This window comes from Herpailurus yagouaroundi, unplaced genomic scaffold (assembly GCF_014898765.1).
Source record: "Herpailurus yagouaroundi ecotype Mexico unplaced genomic scaffold, PumYag 189, whole genome shotgun sequence".
NCBI lineage: Eukaryota > Metazoa > Chordata > Mammalia > Carnivora > Felidae > Herpailurus > Herpailurus yagouaroundi.
This window is the reverse complement of record NW_024412420.1, coordinates 13,931,168-13,954,796: the sequence shown is the minus strand read 5'-3', so window position 1 is coordinate 13,954,796 and position 23,629 is coordinate 13,931,168. Positions and strand designations below refer to the sequence as shown.

The window sequence follows — 23,629 nt, the reverse complement described above, 5'->3', positions numbered from 1 at the left end:
TACAAAAACTTGGGTGGATCTCTAGGAGATTATGGTGAGTAAAAAAAGCCAATCCTAGAAAGTTACACAGTGTATGACTCCATTTTTGAAATGACAAAATTTCAGAGGTGGAGGAGATAAGTGGTTGCTAAGGGTTAAGAAAGGTATGAGGTAGGTGTGATTATAAAAGGGCAACATGAGGAATCACTGTGATGCCGGAACTGTTCAGTGTCTTCACCGTAGTCGTAGATATACAAATTTTTACAGGTAATAAAACTGCATAGAACACACACACACATACACACAAACAAGTAAAACAGGGAAATCTGAATAAGACTGGTGGACTATATCAACATCAGTATTCTGGTTGTGATACTATAGTTTTTGCAAAATATTACCAATGGATGAAAGTAGGAAAAAAATGTACAAGAGATGTATTATTTCTTAAAACTGTATGTGAATCTACAATTATCTCAAAAAAAAAAAAAAACTATGATAGATTATTAATGTCTCTCTGCTAGGTATAGGAGGGAGAAGGGGCTGCCCTTGTGTTTCCATTGCAGAATTTCAAAGATTTTAAAAACATTATTCTCAGGGTATATCAATAAAATGATCATAACCATAGGGATGAAGGGATATTTGTATCTGTTGACTCATAAATTCTACTTTTTGGAATTTACTATAAAAATGCATGAAGGTTTATGTGTTAAGGATGTTCATTATGGATGGTATTATTTATAACAGTAAAAATATTTAAATGATTAAAAGTAGGGATGACCCTTGTAAATCATGACATATTTAGGTGATGAAATATTCTAAAGACTTTAAACATACTTAAAAAGGGTCACCTGGGTGGCTCAATTGGTTAAGCATCTGACTTTGGCTCAGGCCATGATCTCTCAGTTCATGAGTTTGAGCGTCGCATCAGGGTGTCTGCTGTCAGCATGGAGCCCGCTTAGGATCCTCTGCCTCCCTCTCTCTCTGCCCCTCCCCTGCTCATGCCCTTCTCTCTTTCTTTCTCTCTCTCTCCCTCAAATAAACATTTAAAAAAATTTTTTAAACATACTTAAAAAAAATACACCCAGCACAATGCCTGACACATAGTAGGCACTCAATAAATGGTAGTTCTTTTCACTTTACTGGGATATTCTGGGTATTAAAAAAGCTAATGTAGGGGCACCTGGGTGGCTCAGTCAGTTAAGTGTCCAACTCTTGACTTCAGCTCAGGTCATGATCTCGTGGATTGTGAGTTCAAGCCCTGTGTCAGGCTCTGTGCTGACAATGCAGAACCTGCTTGGGATTCTCTCTCTCCCTCTCTCTCTCTGCCTCTCCCCTGCTGGCTCTCTCTCACTCTCTCAAAATAAATAAACTTAAAAAAAAAAAAGTAAAAGAGCTAACGTAGGTAAATATACTGGACAAACTGTAAAGTGCCTGGCAAATGCCAGAAGTTGCTACCCTAATGGCTGTCTCTCACAGCTCCATCTTAGATGATGAAGATATACTTCCAGGTATATCTGCCTGCCTAATGTGCTCCTGGCTTGAGGCATGGGAATGGGGGAGTCTGAGTCAAGGGATTGGGGCTACTTCCTTTCCAGGAGACTGCCACTTCCTGCTCCGCATCATGAGGACAATCATGGACATTGTTCCCAGCATACCCATATTCACATATTTGATCTATAATTTCAGGGGACTCATAAAGTCTTTGAAGCAACGTCAGCCCTGTTGACTCCATAAAAGTAATAGACTATTGTTATCAACCACTGCATACCTACTGAGTACCAGGCAGTGTCCTAGGTGCTTTACATATATTATTTCACTAAATACACTCATAACCTTAAGAGGTGGTATATCTGAATTTCACAGACAAGGAAACTAGGGCACAGAGAGGTTAAGTGACTTACTAAGGTAGCACAGTTGGTAAATGGCAGTGCTGGTGCTGGAACCCAAGGCTGTCTGCCTCCCAAACTTGTGATCTAACCATCACATACTACATTTAGAAGGACTGAGAAGGAATGCACTCCCAGAGCTAGTGTAGAAATTGCACTGAGGCCCACATCTGGAGAAGCCACTGAAAAGTAATCTTGTTTTTTCAATTCCCCTTGGGTAGGCACAGACTTAAACTCATCCCAGGCAGGAAAAAAAAAAATCTCTGAAGTAGGCCCATTCTGAAGTTTTATATCTCATGAATAAGTTTTTCCCTATGTCTAACTTCTATCTTTTTTGCTAAAATCTAATCCCTCTTCAAACCCTCATTTCCAGTAGGGACAGTGAATATATGACATGGTGCCCTTCCATGAAAGGTCCTAGGTCAGGAGAGGCTGGAGGAACTTCTCTTTCCCTAGTTCTGTTGAGGCCATGACTAAGATGTCTCAGTCCCCTTGGTGTCTTGGATTTGATCCAAGGTATCAAACCAAAAGATAAGCAGGAAAAAAATGGACCAAGAAGAAGAGTAGAAAAGAGTAGCCTAACCAGACCAAGGAGACCAGCATAGAGAATGGCTTAGGAGTCTCTTGGGACCTTAGTGCTGGGTTAGGTGTAAAGTTAAGGTGGGCAATTTTTCCCACCAGACTCAGCAGCCAGGTTTATGTTTGACATGTATCTAGCTGGGGAGGTCTGGCCACCATTCCTCATGCCAGAGTCTCTGGTTAGTCTCAATATGACATCTCTATAGAAAGGAGAGGGCTGGGGGTTCTGCCACTCTATATTTACTCCTGTCTCAATACTACCTCACTGTGCTTGCTCAGGATCAGGCAGCCCAACTCGGGGTGCTTAGAGACGCCCAGGGAAGAGAATTATCTTGTGAGGAGGATGCTAGGATCTCAAGGCTAGGGCCAAAGCTCTTTTATCTCAACATGAGAGCCAGGAGGGTAACTAGAGCCTGAGTTTGAACATCCTTCCATCCCTCCCTCTCTCCTCTGTACACCACTCTACCCTGCTGGGGCCCAAGCATGCCCACTGCTCACTTTGGCTTCCCTCACTTCACTTACCCTATGGACAGGAGAGGGTTAAAGGCATGGTATGGGCAAGCTATAAATTTCCCATCAGTGTGGGGAGAGTAGGACTGTTGGCAGGGAGGGGGTTGGGCTGGGGGGGGGAGGGGGGAGCTGGGAAAAAGCCAGGAGGTTGTCTCTAGGTAACAATAAACACTGCAAGCAAGGAGCAGCTGTTACACTTACTCTCTCTGCATCACAATGCTGAAATAACACTAATAAACCAGTGTGCCCAATGCGCAGGCATACACGCATTTAGGGCCGAGCCCCACTGCACCCTTAGAGCTGCCCTCTGCCTCAGGTCAGGGCTCTTACTGTCAGTGGACATACCAGTCTTGGCCTGGCTATCCTTGTGGGGAGGATGAGCACGAAAGAGTCAGTTTCAGAGTCAGAGTGGCATTCTCAAGTCAGGAGGGTTGCAGAGGCTGGGGATTCTGGGTTCAGACCCTGATGGCATTCACTGGTGCAAAGAGTTCAAATGGGGTAACTCTTGGCTGGGAGTTGGGAGTAGAGGAAGAGAAAGAAAAGTGTAGGGAACAGGCCACTACTTACCGTATCTTCTCAGATTGGAAGGGATGAGTTGGCCAGGAGTGGAGATAGCTGAAGGGAGACAGAAGAAAAGGGAGGCCAAGCAGAAAGTTTGAGAAAGAGGAGAAACATGTGGTATTGAGGAGTGATTCTAATATCTCTCCTGGGCCTAAACTCCCCACACCTGCCTACACCCACCTGGTGCACCCAGGCTCCCCCTCACAGCACCATTTCTATACCAGAGCCAGGTGATGTGTTGGCTCAGTTCAGGACTGAGCTTTATTATGGGTATTCCAGCAGGAGGCCCTGGGTTCCTGATGCTGCCAGGGAGAGCTGGGGGAGTAGAGATGGTCCCAACTCCCTGCAGGAAGAGCAAAGAGCAAAGAGCGGCTGGTCTCTTTCTCCAACCAAAACCATCTCTGGATCTCCAGAAGCAGCCCAGCAGAGAGTCCCTCACCCCAGCTGGAGAGCAAAGCCACCAGCAACGAAACAGGCAAATGAAAATGGGCTCTGCCAGAGAATTCTCCTCCTCTTAGCCCATCCTTCACTGAGGTTAGAGGGAAGGTATTATTATCTGAATACTAGTATCAAAGATCTCTGTTTCCCTTTGCTGAAACAAGGAGGCCCCTGGGACTGTGGTCAGAGGCCTGAATGGTTCCCCTGGTCCACCTTCTGGCCACTTTCTGCTGATGTGGTCTCAAACACAATATCCTATCATCCCCCTGATTCAGAAAGGATGGAGAGGATGCACATTGCCCACCTGGCCTGTAAGAGATAAAGGAATCAGCACCTTTGAAGATCTATGGTGTCTGTTTCCAGGGAAGAGAGAACTGAGACTGTGGCAATCCTTCCAGGGAGGAGTGGCTGTGTCTGTATGCACATGTGAATGCCCAGTACCCTTTGTGCAGCCCCAAAGGATACAATTGTATACTACTAGCCTAGCCTCTCGTATCCTTTTCTCACTGGGAAGCCTCTTTCTGGGAATGCTCAGCCTTCCCTGATCTCTTCTCTCCCATTTCCCTCTATTCTTTCATAGCTGGGGCCTCTCCTTGACCCACAATCCATATGAGAGACCTTTATCCACACAGCTCAGAGTGGGGGAGAATTGGGGCAATAGAGAGCTCTAACAAGCCTGAAGCCTCTTCCCCTCTTTTGTTTTCATAAGCTGCCCCCATTGCTATGAGTCACCAGAACCTTGAGCTCAGCTGAGCTGCCAGCAGCCTTCTCCCTCCTTGCCCTGCAGCAAGGCAGATATGCACCCAAAGGGCCCCAAGCCCACCACCTCACAGGGCCACAGCCTTTTCTTTCATCCCTAGGAATCAGTAACGCAGACACATTGAAATGAGTGAGCAAAGAAGTGTGAGAGACCCCAGCATGTGTTCTGTGCCAGAGCAGAGAGCCGGCTGCCTGCATGGTAGAGCAGAACGACCAACCAGAAGAGCTGGCACACTTGGGCACACAGCCTTGTCAGCATGTGAGAGAGGGTGCAGGAGAGGGTTTTTCAAGACCAGGCATCTCCTCCTAGCTCCCTCTCTGGTTACTGTTTATTCCCCTTGGCCTCTCTCCCTGGGTGCTGATGGACATCACAGCACTGCCACCTCTGAGGCACCTTCCTTCCCCTCCCCCATGGCTTTGGGAGCTAAAGAGGGGCTATAACAACCTTCGAGGTGTCAGGTGGGAGGTTCAGACATCTAGATGTCTTACCAACCCATGGGACATACTGAGGGAGAAGGAGGAAAGGCGGAGTCCCATCAGAGTAAAAGCTAAACCCTGGGCTAACACTGAGCTTGTTTTTCTCCAAAGTGCAGGGGATTCTGCTACCTCTGCCTCCCACTCACTTCAAGTCTACTCTTCTTTCCCAGCAAAGACTCAGCATTCCTTGTGGCCTCTAGACTCCAGGCTCTGACTCTGGGGCTGTAGATCTCCTTGCCTAAACCTTGGGAGTATGAGGCAGGGCTGGTGGGGACTACGGGAATGGAAGCCTCATTCCTTAGAGAAACATCCAGAATCTAGACTGAATGCTTTCAGGGCCTTTTGGACCCTCCACTATGCCTCTAATGTTGGACCGGGGCTGTACAAGGGTTGAGAAAGGGCCTACCGAAAGCCTGACCCCCTTTCTGCTCCTTCTTTGCTGTTCTTCTCCACTGCTCTGTTTCAAAAGAGAAAGAGCAGCTCTGTAAACAGGAGCCTCTAATAAATCTCATGAATAACATTCAATATGAACACCACCCCTCTAGGTTAGGCAGTCAGCCCCACAGATGGGACTATAGGCCTCAGTTCCCAAATTTCCCCTCTCTGTCTTCTCCCTGACTTTCCCAGACGAGAATTATCCTCTTCAATTCCCTGGCACAGTTCTCCCAGTTCTCACTACTATGGGTCCTTGGAAGTAGAGGAAGAGCTTGATGGATTCTTTCCAGACTGTCTTGGGGGAATGCGAAGGGTCCTTCTCACTTACTGTTTGTAGAGAAGGCAGAGAATGAGAGAACCAAGGAGATGACCCTGAAGGTCTACAAATAAGGGCGGTGAGTGTGCGGCACTTAGAGAGGCACATTCTGCTCTTCCTCAAGGACTCTGGGGATATAAAATGGGATACTAAGATAGAGAAGACAATTCTGGGAGTGGGGGAAAGGTGTTGGGGGCTTAGAGAGTGTGAGGAAGTTTCTACTCATGCTGCTTTCCAAGATCTCCCATCTTTGCCCTGACTCCAACTTAGTCTCCTGAAGCACAGAACACAGAATCTTGAATTTTTTGAGGAAGGAAGAAGATGCCAGGAAATGCCACTTTTGGCAACCTAGTGAGAAAGCCCCTTTTCTCCTTCATTCATTCCCTCCTTAACCCTAGTGTCTGAACAGTAAAGGAAGGAGGGAGCAGGAGTGTTGTGGAAAGTTGGAAACATGCCTCGCCCTTCTCTCCATTATGCACCAACCCCACACAAAGCCAGATAGGGCTTGACTAAATGCTCTGAGGCCATGACACTGCATGAAATGCAGGGGTATTTGTGACTTGGCTTCCAGAGCCTTGCGTTTTAACCCTGTCTCTGTTTTAGGCCTAGACATGGGACAAGAGATATAAGGCTACTCTCTACATTTCTGGGCATAATTTTGTCTAGTAGTTTAGACTGTGACAGGGAAACTTGTGATAAAATCTTTAAAAAAAAAAAAAAGCTCAACATTTAGTCACCTTTTTGATTTATTTTTTGATTAAGGAACTGGGACAGTTGGTACCTTCCCTGTGGACTTTACAGAGTATAGTATAGTAAAATCCCATGAGAGTGACGGACTCTTGGGGATCTGTCTGCTTGGGAGCAAGGGAATGGATGAGTTGACCTCTGGACCTGTATGAGAGAAATGTTCCCCCAATAATGCACCTGCCTAATGCCCTTTAGTTGCTTCTAAGACTTGGAGGCCAGAGATAAGAGACTCCAATAATAATCGTGCCAACCCTCTTCCCTTGACTTTCCTCCCCACATTCTACCTACCTGCCTACCTACCTACCTACCTACCTTTCCTTGTGGTCCCAGGAACTCTCCAAATCCAGGAACTGATTTCCCCTCTCAGTCTCCATTTCCACTTCTGTAAAGTGAAAAGTTTGGCAAGATGAGCTCCAAGTTCTCTTCCTTGCAGCAGTATGATCCTATGAGTCACACCCCAATGGCACCAGGCCTCAAGTAACGTCCAGGGTGCTTCACTTATGTCTAAATGTACAGATATATCTCTGAACCTCTCACTACAGTCCCTGGTTCTGTGGTCCCTTTCTCTTGCCATCTCTCTTCAAGGACCTCAAAGTTCTGTCCCTACTTTCCTTTCACAGTTTTACGTTACTCACTGGGACAAGCCCAACTGGAAAAGATCCCAGGAGCAAGAAAATAGCCTTACCTAATAACCTGGCTGCAATTTTGCACCTCAGACCCAAATCAGCCGGTACTATTCTATGCTTTTTGGAGGTCCTAGCAGTTGGGGGGAAGTCCTGGCAACTCTCCCCAGGACCTCCCCTCCTCCTCCACCTTACGATTCTCCTTGCCAGAACGCAAAGTGGCCAGTGATTGATGGGCCTGGGTTCCTGGTAACCGCACCCAGTGGCCCAATCCTCCTCCCTTACCCAATCCCTCCCCTGTCCCTATTCAGAGATCAGATTGTCTCATGTTGGTCCCTGAGGTCCCATTAATTAAAAATACATCCAATTAAATGGCAGGTGAAAACGTGCTATTGGAGCTCTCTACCCCCCTGCCCCAGCTTGGTCTCCCCCCCTCCTTTTAAGGCTCAGCTGTGCTTTGAGCTGAGAAAAAAAAAAAAAAAAACACAGAGAAAGAGAGAGGGAGAAAGAGGGAGAGAGAAGAGGAAGACATAGGGGTGGGAGGATGAAGGGGGGCTGCTATTTGAACCTCTGCCAGGGTAGCATGTGCCAGCCTGGGAGGGTGGCACTGTGCCCTGGTGTCTAATTTCTGGAGGTGTGACTAGGTTCAGTCAGCTGGGTACCCACCTCCATTTCCCTTAAAGGGGCAGAGGGAAGTCAAAGGGTGTGGCTAGCTTCTAGGCTTGATGGGTGAAGGGCAGAAGTGTAAGTGGTAGAGGGCCCTTAGGACAGGGTGTGATGTTCAGAGTTGGGAGAGTCTGAGGTCTCCATCCTTGGCATATCCCTGTTCTTCTCCAACCTGCAAAGAAGATAATGAGAAGCCGGCTGGGACCCAGGTGGCAGGGCATGGCGATGCTCCCAAGCCAGGCTGTGCCTACCCCTACCCGCAGGAAAGCTGAGGGAAAAAAAAAAACAAAAAAACAAAAAACAAAAAAAAACAGAGGGAGGGAGGAAGGACAGAGCCATAATTTGAGTGGGAGCAGATGGGTCAGATAGGATAAAATATATAAGGATGGATGTTTATATGAGCACCACAACACTCAGCACCTTCTAGGCAAGAGGGTCTGGAGGGATCTGTCCTATTTGCCCTTCTCTAGTCAAAAAGAAGTAGCAGTAGTGTGAAGTCACCTCAACCTGGCTGCCTGGCAGGCTATGAGCAGGGTATTTCCCCTGACAAGCACTGGTCACTCATTCTCCTCCACACTTACCATGTCCCAGCATTTTGTCAGGTAAGGCATCTGTTCCACCCTCTGCCCCTTGGAAAGCCCTCTGGCCCCAAGCAATGCAAAGCTAATGGGCACTGAGAGCTGTTGGGAGAGGAGCTAGGAAAGAAGGGATGAGTAAAGGTGGTACTCAGAATCCAGGCACCAGGGGGGTGTCTGCCAACCCAGGGCCCCCGCCTGGCCTCCCTGGCAGCCTCAGTACCTCCTCACTTCACTTTAACGCTAATTGGAGATTTTAATCTGCGCTGCTGCTCTGCTCGGGGTGCTGGGGGGAGTGCCAGCTGTGCAGTAATTCCAGCAGCACCGACTGTTTAATCAAGCTGTCCTCCTGGGGAGGGGCCCTCGGGCATGGGGATAGGAGGGAGGAGGAGAACCTCTGTCATCTCCCTTAGCCTGTTCAGCCTGGAAGGGCTTCATGGAGACTGAGGATCAATTGTGGGATACCTCACCCCCATAGGGGCCCCATCACCACTCGGATCCTCAGCAGAACCATTGCACCGTAAGGGGTTGGTTTGAAGCTCCAGGGCCAAAGTAGCCCCCCTCCCCATCTGGCTTTCTGACACCTTTTTTTGGGGTGTGCTCTGGCCACTCAAGCTGCAGACCTCTACTGGACCATCTTGAGTTCTGCAAGTCTGTGTTGGGGAGGTGATGGGGGCACAGAAGGCTGAACTTTCTCCCTCTCACAGTCCTCTCCCCCACATTCTCACTAACAAAGATATTTCTCTTACAATTTTGAGAGATTTTTTTCTCTGAAAATCACAGGTGCTCCCACCCTCTGGACCAGAAAGTGACTGTGTAAGAGGCAGGGAAATAGTGGGGTGGACAGCTGAAACCTGCTACACCCTGAGGAAGAAAACCATCTACGCAAGAAGTTTGGTGTCTGGAGCTAGGGGGCTTCCCACGTTCAGCTGGAAACATACCGAGATGTCAGGCCACTAGGGTGGAGTGTTCAGGGTCTGAGTCCATTTTTAAGGAAGAGCAAGTGATACTAATTATTCTTCTGGCTTCTTGGGGCCTGGCTCTCAGGCTTTCTCTCAGGGTATTTCTGACCCCTGTCTTGGAGAAAGAATGCCCCTGTCACCTAAACTCTGTCTGCTAAGGGGCAGGAGTTTTAATTGGTCAGCAGCACCCTCATGTGGCAGAAACCAGGACTGCAGCTGCCCAAGTAGCCCAGCAACTTTGAGGTATCAGACATCCAGGTTGACATTCAGTAAGCAGAATTATAAATATTGGTGCTCTCTGACTCATCAAGGTACCCGTGCATACTTACTGATTGACCACTTCTGGGGACATTTTATGCTTTCCTATCCTTCCATCTACTGCATCCTCTGACTCAAGGTATATGCCTATCAGAGAAGGAGCACCTCACCCAGAGCTGACACTTATTAGGGCTGCTGCTTGTGTTGTCTGGCTTGCAGGGGTGAAAGAGGCACTGCTGAGAGAGGAGGCCTAAGAGCAAAGGGTAAGCTGATGTCATATCTGATGGCAGAAGAGGCTCTGGCACCCTGCCAATTTTCTACAAGTGCCAGACAAGAGTTACCACCTGAATTCCAGAGACTATCACCTAGTGGTGGGTTTCTGCTGTACAGAAATCCATTCTTACTCCCTAGGGAGGTCTGGGAATGAACAGGGACAGATTATCAGAGCCTGAGATCCTTGTCCTTGAGAATAGACACCAGATAAACACTTTTCCCTCAAAAGATCCAGGTATTCTCCAAGGATGCCAGGCCACTGGGCAGAATGTACATCTGGGGTTTAGACTTCTGGCCCCAAGAGAAATGCTACCTGTCATTGGACCCTTACCCTCCATGTGAAATCTCATCTGTTTACTGGTCCCTTCTTCCCACACCCACTAAATGGGGGAAATGGTTCTGTACTGTAGAAAGGGCTGGATATTTAACATCAGCAAGATCTTGCTAAAGATTAAAGCTGAAAGTCACACGGCAGAGAACATCAGAGAGAAATACTCCCAGAGAGAAATATAACCCTGTTTAGGGTTGGTGGGTACAGAGAGGCAAACCTACCTGGCAGCAAGAAGAGTGGGGGTGGGCACTAGAAGTTGGTGACCTGCCTGGTTCTGGGCAATGAAGATGGAGAGAAGCAGGCTTGTAGGTCTCTACTTCTGGTGCTTTGCACAATGTCTAGACAGGTGGGAGCTCCCATCAAACCTGGAAAGGAGGTAGAGAAGCTGATGGGAGGTAGTAAAAAGGGACAGTATGCCCAATCCTGACTCAAAAGGGAGAGAAAACAACTTCTTGGGGAAGAAGAAGGCAAGGCTGTGCCTGTGTGTGTGTGTGTGTGTGTGTGTGTGTGTGTGTGTGTACGCATGTTCCCAGTGGGTGAGTGGGGCAAGTATTGGAGAGGAGAGGTTGAGAGTAGTCAACATCAGTACTCCATCAAAGAGGAAAACCCATTAGCTCAGTGGGCCAAGAGGAAAGGAGAAGAATGAAATGGCTTTTGGTGCTGATAAAGAGAGATACTTACTCTTACCAGGGGGAGAAATTGTCTGTGAGAAAGTAGGACATCATAATAGGGTCAAATAAAAAGCTAGGGAAACGCCTCTGGAGATCTTTGGGAATAAGAAACTTCCCTGAGACTAGTTGTATGGGGCAGGGGGAGGGGGGAGGGTAATCCTTTACAAAAGTAATCCTGAAGCCTCTGATTGGCCTTAGGTCCCTACCTGGCTTAGAGTCTATGAAAGAGACTGAATGTGTCAGGGCTCCAGATGCTAGGTGACTGATGGACTTCACCAAACTCCTCAAGGGCCATCCTTCCTGCTGCTGCCACCTGTAAAGGAAAATGACAGGTTACATTATGAGACAAGGGACTAGACACCAAAGAGAAATTTGGTCTTTCACCCAGGGAATATGGCCTTAGTAGGTAACAGTGATGGTGATGATAACCATTCTTCCAATTCCCTCAAATCTGAATTCACAAAGCCCAGAAGGATTAAGAGGAACTTTAAGTATGCTTCCAGAGAGAGTTATAACTGTTCTAAGATGCCTACCTCTAGGGAACTAGCTCCCAGTCTGATAAAGTAAAAACAATGGTTCCTACACCTAAGAGGTAAGTTAGGAATTCAACACAACTAGAAGCTATGAAACCCAGAATTATAAAGGGTGATGAAAGTTCAACGTTAATACAAAGTTAATGCAAGAAGGTAACTCAAGAGGAGGCCATCTAGTTTTAGATCAGATCACCAGCTTGTATTCAAGATTATCTGTTTTGTCTTGTCCAAAACAGCTTCTTCCAGAAAGGCTTGGAGGCAGGGGCGCCTGGATGGCTCAGTCAGTTAAGCATCCGACTCTTGACTTCAGCTCAGGTTATGATCTCACTGTTTGTGAGATCAAACCCTGCATTGGGCTGTGCACCAACAGCTCGGAGCCTGCTTGGGATTCTCTTTCTCCCTCGCTCTCTGCCCCTCCCCCACTCACGCTCTCTCTCTCAAAAATAATAAAAATAAACGTAAAAAAAAAAAGGCTTGGAGGAAAATACACAAGAAAGTCCTATGAGACAGAAAGGAAGTTTGTGAGGGGACAGCAGACTTGATACACTTTGGACAAGAAGGGCAGTCATATACATTCCCTACATAGGGAAGAATCTGCATGGGGACCAGATTCACGTTCCCCCTATATTATCAGTTGGGGTGTGATGGAGAAAATGTAAAGGTTATGCTTTGGGATCTGTTTCTTTGTCATTAGCAGACAATGTTCATTTTGCAGATCCTTCGTCCCTCTGATCTAGATTCATAACTCTGTCTCAATGCTGCCCAGTGGTAACTTTCTCCCTCTTAAGATTCTGATTCCAGCTCAGGGACTCTTTAGCATTTTCCTCCATGCACATCATTGGCTCTCAGACTTGTATGTTCAGAAAATAAGCATTGAAAGTGACTGTAGATACATCTCGGAGAAGTTCCAAAGGGGTAGTCTCAGCACAGAGCAAGAGGACTTCTGAACCTGTTGTGCATGTCAGTTCATTGAGCACACTATTTAGGGCTTAGGTAACAGCAGAGCAACATACCCCTTCCTGCTGCCTCCTCAAAGGAGAAAACCAACAACTCAAAACTTAAATAATAAGGGGGGGGGGGGAGTAGAAGGTGCTCCCTCCAACCTCTTTTCCCTGTAATCTCAGAGAATATCTCATTTTACTCAGAGTTCTATAATCCCTTCTCTTGTTCAGAGACTCCCCTTAGTTTCCCAGTAGGTGAGATGTGTTTTCTTTCTCCCTTCCTTCTGATTTTGCTTTTCTACAACTGTATTGTAATATAAAGGAGCCAGAGTTGAGATTTAGGGTAAACTCCTGCTCTCCAAACCCCAGAGATGGTGGCAAATTGCCCTTGGAACATGGGGGTAACTCCGAGGGCATTAAGATCTTTGGCCTTGGCTGCCACTTGCTTCCCAATGAACCAGAGCTCCTGACTAAATAAAAATTACATGTGTACAATTTGCATATTATAGAAAGATTAGTCTTTGAGGTAGAAACTATAAAGCTTCTCAGTTTTTCTACTAGTGTTTTTCACATCCACCTTTCCCCTCTCAATCCATCCCTCCCCCCTCAAAACCCTACAGCCCTTAGCTTCCTTTCTTGAGGAAGCTCATTGTTCTCAGGAGTTGGCGATCTTAAAGCTAGGGGTTCTATACTCAAGTAGGTTAAGATTATGGCCTCTTGGATTCCAGTCTTGGCTGGCTGCCACTAACTCACTCACTGTGAGACAGTGGGCAAGGCACTTCCCTTCCCTAAACCTGTTTCCAGGCTTGTATACCTAAAGAATGAATTAGGTGATCTGTAGGTTCTCTTTCTACCTCTGGCCATCTATGATTCTTTGAGGAAAGACACACTTCCTTTTATCAGGAAGTGAGACATTCCTGCCCTTCACACCTTCTCTCTGGGCCACTGCAGAAAGAAGCTCCCCTCTAGATGCCTACCTTTCTCATGCTGGCATAACCAAAGGGACAAATGAAGGAGTCCCAGTAGGAGGCCTTCTCTTAAGTGACAAACTCCTTCTATTACGAAGAGATGTTGAGAAGGTGATCTAAGTCTAACTCTGAATCTTGACAAAGCAGAGAAGAGTCAAGGCAGGTATGGGGCAAGAAAGCATGCCCCGCGCCGCCCCCCACCCCCCCGCCCACCTCACAACATACAACTTAGACTGTCTGAACACACACTTGGCTTTGCCCTAGGGAGGACCATGTTCAAATACAACTGTATGTGGATGGAAGAAGAAAGCAAGGACATGTGTAAACACATCTGGAGCATTGACACAAATGTCCAATCAGCGCAAATACACTCACTGCTGTTCCATCCTACATTAGGCCTATATGTGCCTTATAAGAAGCTATGGTGAGTGGGGGTGGGGGGGGGCACCACATCCCAGTCTTACCCCTCCCCAAAGTCAGAAAGGAAGAGACAGTGAGACAGGAGCTACTTGGCTTCCTATAAATTGTTTTGTCCTTCCTCACAGCTGCAATCAGAAGCTAAGGGCTCCCGCAGGCCTTGTTCTGATCTGCTGCAGGCGATGGAGGGTTTTTGAAACGGAGAGGACTTGGCTGCGGCCCCGTTTCAGCTGCCATTGGGGCTGGCTAATGGGCTCATTCGGGAAGACCCCCGCCTGCTGCACTAAAGAGTCCCCCGCGGACCCCCTCCCCAATCCCAACCCAATTAATAAATGGGGGCTCCCACTTTATGGCTCTGGGAGCAGGAACCAGAGCTACAAATGACCCCCAGGGAAGGACAGAAAAAGGCCTTCCAAGAAACAAGCTGGAGAATTGTGCATCCATAGGCACACGCTGCCACAGGCTAGTCATATCCCATTTTCAAAGCATTAAAGGGGAAGAAACTGGCAAAAAACTGTATTTTCTTTCCTAGATCTGGAGAGGGACAGCATTCTTGAAGTCTGTGGGAACACCCTAGCAATAAACTCTCTTTCACCCAGTTCTCCAACCTGAAAAGGGCAGGTGATCATCTGGGCACAGAGCACATGCTTCACTATTTTCTAGGAGCACCTCCCCCTCTTAGATTCTGAAATACTGAACAAAGACACATCCCATCAATTGGTTAATGAAGTATACTTCCTACTTCTTAAAAATAAAGCAGCTACCTTTTTCCAAGCTCCCATCATAGTCAATAGGATAAATATGTCGGGTCATCTCTCCTTTCACATCCAAACTATCATCAAGCCTTGCTAACTTCTATGGACCCCCTTCCTTTCTTCTCATTCTCCCAGTCACACTGTAGTGCAAGCCCTCAGATAAAAACCAAAATATCCTAGCAAACTTTCTTGCTTCCTTGACCCAGTACAGCTGTGAAAGTCCTCAACATCATAATCATCCCCATCATGCTTCTGCTTTCCGTTAATGCTTACCAAATCAAATCCAAATTCCTCATTCCAGCCGACAAGACTGCTCCTCCTAATATTCCCTCCCCTTACCACACTGAGTGATCCATTCAGACTTCTGCACACAACACACACAAACGTTCTTCTGTAAGTTTTCTTCGTCTGAACACCTTCTCTTCTGTTCCCCTGTCTTCACTACCTTCAAAGAATCTTTTCTGGTTAACTCCAGTTTTTAAAATTACTTCTTGACTATGGCTACTTCTGTACTAGGTTAGTATTTTATTTTACAGCCTGCATTCACATGCTGACTTATAAACATTGATTCCTTACTTCCCACTCAAGTGTAAGACTCATCTCACTAGATCCAGAAACCTCCTAAAAAAGTGAGACCCTCCCTTAATCTCCCCCAGAAGTTGTCCTATACTCCAGACAATGACTCAACTAATGACATTCCTGCTCCCCACTGAAGCAACCCTCATGGTAGAACTCTCAGGATAGCATATCAAAGAACTACGAGGAGTAGAATCTTATTCTCAATAGCAATGTCCTATCAACATTGAACTTGGCACTAAGTCTTTCCAAAATTATAAATTGTTTCATGACTTTAAAATGTGTTACAAAACAAAAACCCGAAAACAAGCATGGTCATCAAAGGCATTTGTTTATCTCCTTGATCCTTGGTATATAAACACTATTTTATTTGAAGACCCCTTAGGATGAGAAACCCCATTTTGTTCCCTATCTCTAAGATTAACCTATACTCTCAGGTCATGAGCTGATTTTCTAGAATGCAAATCAATTCCAGAGTCCACAGTAATCTTGTTCTCTACCAGTCCTGCCTCTAGCCTACCTCTGTGCATCATATTTTTGGAAGGTCTCCAGGAACAGAGAAGTTATTCATGAGTCTGAACTATTTAGTGAGTACTTCCCTAGATTAACCTCACTCTCAAACTCTCTTCACTTCCTATAGTTTAGCCGTATGTGGTTAAACAATAAAAAATGACCTGCCACTCCCCTTATCACCTACACATTGCTCAGAATAATAAGGATTTGTTTTTTACTCCTTCCATCCTTTAGCTTCAAGGTGCTTAAGGGTCAAGATAATAAAAGCAAAGCACTTAGCACAGTGCCTGACACATAGTTAGGTTTCCAACATTACTTCCTATTCCCTCCCTCCTTCCTCCCAAAACCACAGGTTCTCAACCTTTCTAGGCCTGTTTGTTCACTGGCTGAAGACAGCATTGAGCTAGACAAACTAATGTCCTTTTGTAGTTCTAGCATTCTGTGAGTCTAATTAACATATTCTGTTTTGTTTACTCTTCTAGGCACTGCCTTCACTTGGATCTAAAAACAAAGGAGAGAGGAATAATGCTATTTTCCAGGTTGACCTAAAATATATAAAACTACTTTCAGGGGAATTTTAAAACTCCAAAAATACAAATAACTTTTTAACATGATACATCTGAATCATTCCTTATTTTCAAATTATTCTCTTGAACTATGTGGATAGCAGAGGGAAGCAAAATTTTCCTAAATATTTGCTTAATATAATCAAGCTTCCCTAGTGAAAATGTCTTCAAAGCATCTCCCAACCTAAGAGTTCTAGGCCCATCTTCCAACCATACAGGTAACACTACTGTAATCAATGGGAACTCTTTACTGACAGTGGTGCTTTAATGGGCCTACCTGAAATGAACTTGAACCTTTAAGGCACTTATCCTTCTCACTAGCCCAACCACAAATTTTCCTTCCATCCCACATTCCTATCTCTTCTTTAAAAGCAATTATACCCTAAGTCTCTTTCTGCAGCTACCAGCCTGCTCCAGTTCTCCTTCTTTGCCTTCTTTCCATCTCCTTCTCATATTGCTTCATTTTATATGAGACCTTTGGTCCCCTAACATAAAATGCAAACACTGGTACAAGGCCAAACTCCGAAGTTCCTGAACTTATAAAAGGGATCATGTTCCTAAGCTTTCTCTAAGTCTTTGAATTTGGCTTTTCTCCAGGACCAAAAGCATTCAAAATTGCATTAGCTTTGTTGGGGAGGGTTGTCTACCTACAAGCTAACCTTCATCAAAGGTGTCCCTCATTTGGTACTGTAGATCTGAGACACAGGAGGGAAAGGGATCCTCTCCTTGAGACAGCCATCAGAATAGGCTCCTTAAAGGAAAAAATAAAAAAAAATACTAAGTAAAAACAGCCTCCAAGCCACAGGCTTTGCTTTTCACTTAGCTCTGATTGCTACCTTGTAGCCTTTGTAAGGTTTCTCCTTACCTCCCTCAAGAGATGGTTTAGCTTGGATAAAATGCCCTTCATTCCTTTGGAACTATTAACAACCATGCCAGAGGAAAACATCTAAAAATCTGTTTCCAGGTCCTAGGAAACCTATGTCTAAGTGAACATACTTTATGGCTATACTCTCTTATTCTAGAGAAGTATGCTGTGGCTATTGGCTACATATTAAGTTTCACTAACAACCACCCATCTAGAGAGTATTAAAGACTAACTTAATAGCCCCTTCTCTCAACCTTGAACCACTAATTTTTGAGGTATATATGAGAGCAACCCAGTGACCAAAGTGTTTTGGCATTCTAGTGATTAATCACCAGGGCCTCAAAGCAGTCCTCATCTGCTTTCTCATGGATAGCAGGGCCTTCTTCTCACCAAGCTTTACTTCCCACAGACACCATCTGCAACTGAGCTCAGAAATGTCATCACCAAAAGCACGTCTCAGGATATGAGGGAAGAGGATGAAGTGAAATGTTGAGGCTCCCTGCCCTTCCTAGACCAGTAATCTCTTTTATCCTGCACAACATAAATTAAAATCTCCTTAGCAATAAGAAAGTATGATTATTTTGCTTTCTCCTTCACCTCTCACTCAGTAATTTGAGGATCTGTAATAGAAACGCATCTTCTGAGTTGCCTCTCATCACCCTTCAAAACTATGAAGCAGCAGTAACTCTAAATACCTTGCAGGATTAAGCAATCAATACCTCTTGTAGGCTTACGGCATGGCATGCAAGTTGGGTAGTGAGTGAAAAATAGGAAACGAAAAGAAGTTGGGTGGACAGGAGAGATGGAGAAACGGCTGCATATGGGGAGGAGTGGTAGAGTCCCCCCCCAGCAATCCCTTCAGGTGTCATACTTCCCCCAAAGTCTCTCAAACCTAGTTTGGAGTATTCACTTGAGTATTCCTAGGGCTATAAGGAACACTAAAATTATCCCTATGGATGAGAAATGCCATACCCGGACAGTAAAATTAACCAAGTGTCCAGAAATGCTCACCTTGCCTCTCAGGACAACCAGAAGATTTAGCAGTGCCACCCCTCCCTTGGAACGGTTGAGCATTTAGTCACTTGAGGAACTCACTTCCATTCCACCTAGCCCTTCAGGATGACTAAGTTGTGAACAGAGAAGTAACTCCATACTGAAACACAAACTATGGGGCAATCTTTAATAACAAAGGAAATCCCAGTTCAGCACCAAAAACATTAACTGTTAACTTCCTTAAGGCATTAACTTTACCATACAGTTAAGGATACCTGTCTGGGAAAAGATAGTGCTTAAGAAATCTAGATACTGAAACAGCATGATTTCTAACTAGAAATTGCCTTGGTCGTGATAGAAAAAAAGTCCAAGTTAGTTAGGTCCTCAGCCTTTAGGCCTAGAATTAAAAAGAGCCACTGCTATAAAGTGGAAACAATATTCCCTAGTAGGTTGAAGTTCACACTCCCAGTCATGAATCTGCAATATATAAAGACCAAAAACAAATTCCTTTTTCTCTGGAGGCTAACCAGGAACACAGGATTCCAGGAATTGGAACAATCTTGAGCTCTCCATTCTCCTTCTGGGTAAAGACAGGACAGCCCACAGGCAAGGGAACATCATAAACTTTGGGGATTCAAAAACAGGCTGGCCACCCTCATCACCAGTATTTGAATTCCTCTTCCTAATTTCCTTGTTCTGGTGTACCCTTTAACCTTGTATGATTGCTCACCCCAATATCCTCCCCCCCTTCTTTTCTGTCTTCTAATGGGCTTTACCTGCTTTTATCTACTTATGTCATGACTAGCAGGACTGCAGCACACACAAGGGAAAATTTAGTTCTTAGTGTCCTAAACCGTGAAAGAGAAGGGAAAGCAATTCTGTTCTCAGGTGGAGATAGGAAAGATTTTGGAGATAATAGAATTTTACCCTTATAAACAACTTTGACTCGTTTCCTGGATTGGCAACACATCAGGAATCTCAACGGAGCTAGGAACACTAATCTCCATGCCTACCCTACTCATGGTAACATAGGAACTGGTTGGGGTGGTTATGGTTTTAAGAGATTATTCTTTGGTCTAAACAGCCTCTTACCAACTTCCATTGACAAGTTGAGCTCAAACCCATTACCTCTCCTTTCAGGAGGAGCCACGGGTACACAAGACTCAACTCTTTTGATGGCCTGGCACCATCATTTGTGTAACTATTTCTACTTAAAAAAAAAAAAAATCACATCTTAGTTTTCCCCAACTTTTTTTCTTCTCTAATTCCTAGTCTAGTGTTTTGAAGCACCTCTTCAAACCCTGAGAACCTTTTTTTTTTTTTTTTTTTTTTGTATTTTATGAGACTACAGAGATTCTGAGACAAAGCACTCCTAAGATAAAGTAAAGGAAAAAGCTCTTTGTACACAATTAGATCTGCTCAGAGGCTACAGGTTAAGAAGTAAATGCAATGGAGCAAAAGTGGTATAGTAACAGGAAATATTTAATTTTCCAATCTCCACTTTCCATTTTTATAAACTGAAAGAAAAAAATTTAATATATTACAAAATATCTGTACATAGACAAGATACACCCGATGTGGGGCAAAAACAAGAGAGAGAAGGAATACAGTGTCAGGAACCTAAATCAGGGAGAATGAGGTGGCAACTGACACTTTTCTGGTGCAGCATTCTCTCTCAAAACCTGCTGGTAACCATTTTAGTACTGTAACTATATATGCATATTACACACACACACACACACACACACACACACACACACACACACACACACTGGCTGGGTGATGTCTATGGCATAAGCTAACAAAAAAAAATCCTACTTACAAATTTGTGCTACTGCCCTGCTTTCAAATGTATAGATTTGATGTCATTTTCCAATCCTTATCATCCCTATGGACAGTTGAAAAAAAACTAAGGAAACTGGGTCAAGCAAATTTGTTTTCAAAACTACAAAAATGATCATGGTCAAACCAGTTTTGCTCTCAATCATGAACAGAATCAGATTTCTCATCTGTTCAAAATAATGTATTTAATAGACTTATTATCTCCCATGGTACAATTAAAACAAAACAAAAACCACTTTTGAGTATAATTGGGTTTGTAAATTTCTAACAGTCAAGTTGAAATTCTGCCAAAACTTTACTTCTATCACATTTATAGGTAACATAGCTGAAAAATTAACAAATACCTTTTCTTTCTCCACAGATTCCAGGATATTTGAGTTTCTTTTTTCCTCTGCCTTTAGAAATAGTCAAAATTACCAAACTTTTTTCATTGTAAAGGCTAGACTCCCCAAATGGGGATAGGAGGTGAGATGGGATCATACATACACATACACACATCCATACATACACTCACCCCTTTCCCTAGTAGTAGGGATGGGGGAAGGGAGACTTAAGTATATTATTTAGAATATTTGGCATAATTAAAAATAAGGGGTGGGAAGGGGGGGGAGGAAAAACATTATTAATGATTGCTGATAACCAAAATATAATTAAAATATAGAGAGAATTTTATTCATATTTGATGGGAGATCAATTATTTTCACTATGAATAGATACTTTTGAAAGTATCACAGGCTTAAGTTCTTTAATCAAAAATGGGAGTGGGGCCCAATGCCTCAAATTCAAATATTCTAAAATACAAAGGCCCATGTCTGAGGACTAAGAAGTCAACAGACAAAATGTTCAGATGAACTTTAATGGAATTTTCCAATAGCATGTCAGTGAGCCTAGCAAATCTAATTGGACACACTGGTATAAAAAGCCATCAATGCCAAAATGGCTAGAAGGTTCTTTTTCTAATCAATGTTTGCCCCTGAGGGCAAGGCCAGACCAAAACCCAGAGAATAATAAAGAAATACACACACCGGATATCTACCTATTTCAGTAACAGGGGAAAATAGTCTTCATGTAAGTATCTGAAGAGGGTTCTTCTTTCATTTCTTTATAAAGTTTTTTTTTTTTTTTTATTAGTGCACCTTTCTCTTACAAGTAGTTTTTATTTTTTAATATAAGAACTTGGCATTGAAACACAAAACTTCACTTGAGTTCTGAAAACTATTCTCAAAGATGCTGAAGCATGTTTGCCTTTTCTTTGTAAAGGGGCCCTAATCTATGTTTCACAAAGGCCTAAGTCTGTGCAGAGAATTTATATGAATGTGTAGGTTTTTAAAACACCTTATATGCTGGTATTCACATAGAAATGGAAGCCAGAATGAGAAGCCTCCCAAGTTATCCCACCCTGAAAGCCTTTCCATTTTCCATTTCCTGTTTATAATAAGGCAAAATTCTTGCCATGAAGTCATTTACCCCTTTTACCAAAAATAAAACCAAAATCAAATCTCTCCAGAGGAAACTCCCTAAAAGAATTGGCAGGATATACATGCTGAGATGTGTATATGTCAATACTGTTCTTTCTCATGGTCTGCTCTTTTAAAATTATTTTTTAAAAAAGGTCTCAGATATTGATAGATCTTCAGAAAAATATCCACCCTAAACTAAGTTACATTTCCATGTATTTCCATGTATATTCCATGTATTTCTTTTGACAATATTACAATGCTCTGTTTCAAAGGTTTTGTTTTGTTTTTTGTTTTTTTGACAAAAATATATGTGTAAACAGTATGGTAACTGCTCTTACTAGCCCTCTAGGTATGGAGGCATCATCTCTAACCCCAGCTCAGCAGCAAGTCCTAGGCTGTCTGCATTTATAAATCAACTTCACCATCAGAACGTGGTTTAAAAAAAAAAAAACATTTTAGAATTGAAAAGTTACAGAGAACATATAGGAGTTTGAATTTCCTTTCGTTTATTTCAAAAAAAAAAAGTAAAGAATTATCCCAGGTTCTTGGGCATCTCAACGATTAATTTTTTTCCAAACAAATGCCTCAAAAAGAGAAAAAGACAGAGAGAGAGAGAGAGAGAGAGACAGAGAAAGAGAGAGAGAGAATGAGAAACTCTTTAAAGATGTGGTAAAAAAGGGAAGAGATGGGGTAAATCTACCTACATGCCCAAGAATGCCTCTTTCTACAACCTGCGTCCTGTGCAGGGAGAGGGGCATGTCTTTTTGTCAAAGCAGAACTAACTTCACGGATGAGTAATTTATTTGGAAAAAAGGTATGTTCAAGATGCTCAATGGGGAAAAAAGTTCACTTGAAAGCAAAAATGTGAGATGGTGGAGAGGAAGGAAACATTTATTTAAATCAGCCAGTCACTCTGTTTCCCTTATCGCAAAAGCCTAAGAATATCTCAAATTTTGTGAACACTATTATCTTTAAATGAAAACAAAACGGAAAAAAAAAAAAGCAAAAAACAAAAAATAAAAAAAATTCAAAAGGAATCATAAAAAAAATCCCCAAATTTAAAAAAAACCTAAAGAGAGCCTCTCCTGAGCCATCTCAAAATTGAAACTGTTCTCCTTTTCTTCTGCTCAAGAAGTGCAGGCAAATGAACTAATAAAACATTTACTTTTCAATTTAATGACCCTCTCCACATTCTCTACTTATTATCTACTAGGTAGAGTTGAACTGTTCTGGCTGTAGCCCATCCAGGGGGAACTGGTGCCAACATCATTTTATAAGTCGCCTGCTAGTAGCAAGTGAGCAAGGAATACAACAGACAGCTTTGCGGTAGCCAAATGCAGATGATTACCTCGCTCTGGCAAATGATTTCATTAATGTTTCAGAGGACTGGATGGAAGGATGAATAGGGAAGGAATCTTTCAGGACACTGAAGTCTCTGGGTTAGTAAGGAACTCCTCTCCCTCTTCCCCCTCTTGGCGGGACTCTTGTAGGTCCCCGATAGAGTTTTCCATAAGCAGAAGACTGAGCTGGGCCCCCCCAGTTTAGGCCTGTTCCTGAACTGCTGGCCCCAGTGGTTCCTGGCCCCAGCTCCCCATAGTTCTGCAATTTGGTCTCTGCATGTACCACAGAGTTGCTGCTTCCCTCAGCCTTCAGGAATGGTTGCCCGACCACTGAGTGTAATGCTAAGGGGACCCTGGCAAAACGGAGGTCCTGGTCCCCTGGGAACTGCACTGACCCTGTGCCCTGGTAACTGCTGGACTCCCCAAGGTGGCTCACAGAGCCTGAGAAGGTCCTGTTCTTCACCAGGGTCTGGGTCAAGGATTCTGTCAAAGCTGGACCAGAGTTGCGTTCATCAGTGTCAGTGGCACTGAACCCTGTTTCAGGCCCATCAGTGTTTCCGTAAGTCCTGTTGGGATGGGGTCGGGTGGAGTACTCCATTGGTCTCAAGGCCTGGTGCTCATGTGGCAGGTGGCCAGGAGGCTCTGCTTCAGGCTGGGATAAAAGTTGCAGCAAGGCGGCTGTCACGGCTGGGTTCAACTCCTGGGGGGCGCTGGAAAGATCGCCTTCAACCAGAGGGGGTGGAGGTGGCGGCGGTGGAGGTCCGGGGGGCTCAGGGGGCCTCTTCTCTGGTGGAAGAATGTGAGGAGGACATGC

General features: G+C 44.4%; 2 protein-coding genes across 17 annotated transcripts in view; one reads left to right on the top strand and one right to left on the bottom strand.

Moving 5' to 3' along the window:
• Nucleotides 1-17,676, top strand: part of LOC121044905 (splicing factor, proline- and glutamine-rich) — a 30,772-nt gene extending 13,096 nt beyond the window's left edge. The window contains exon 2 of the mRNA XM_040497386.1: nucleotides 17,590-17,676. The gene's annotated coding sequence lies outside the window, so the exon portion shown is untranslated. The remainder of the gene's footprint in view (nucleotides 1-17,589) is intronic.
• Nucleotides 1-23,629, bottom strand: part of CDK12 (cyclin dependent kinase 12) — a 78,226-nt gene that overhangs the window by 9,572 nt on the left and 45,025 nt on the right. For 3 of the 16 annotated variants that reach the window (XR_005797530.1, XR_005797532.1, XR_005797537.1), the window contains exons 14-19: nucleotides 23,211-23,628; nucleotides 11,253-11,359; nucleotides 10,597-10,740; nucleotides 7,977-8,148; nucleotides 7,000-7,069; nucleotides 3,522-3,569 (exon numbers count right to left, since the gene is read on the bottom strand). Coding sequence is in view for 3 of the 16 variants with exons in the window: in XM_040497377.1 (XP_040353311.1) it covers nucleotides 22,916-23,628 (713 nt within the window). In the remaining 13 variants the exon portion in view is untranslated. Of the gene's footprint in view, nucleotides 1-2,966; nucleotides 3,570-6,999; nucleotides 7,070-7,976; nucleotides 8,149-9,492; nucleotides 9,629-10,596; nucleotides 10,741-11,252; nucleotides 11,360-19,634; nucleotide 23,629 lie in introns of those variants that run through there. The other 13 variants (XR_005797531.1, XR_005797534.1, XR_005797535.1 and 10 more) reach the window with 8 other exon arrangements.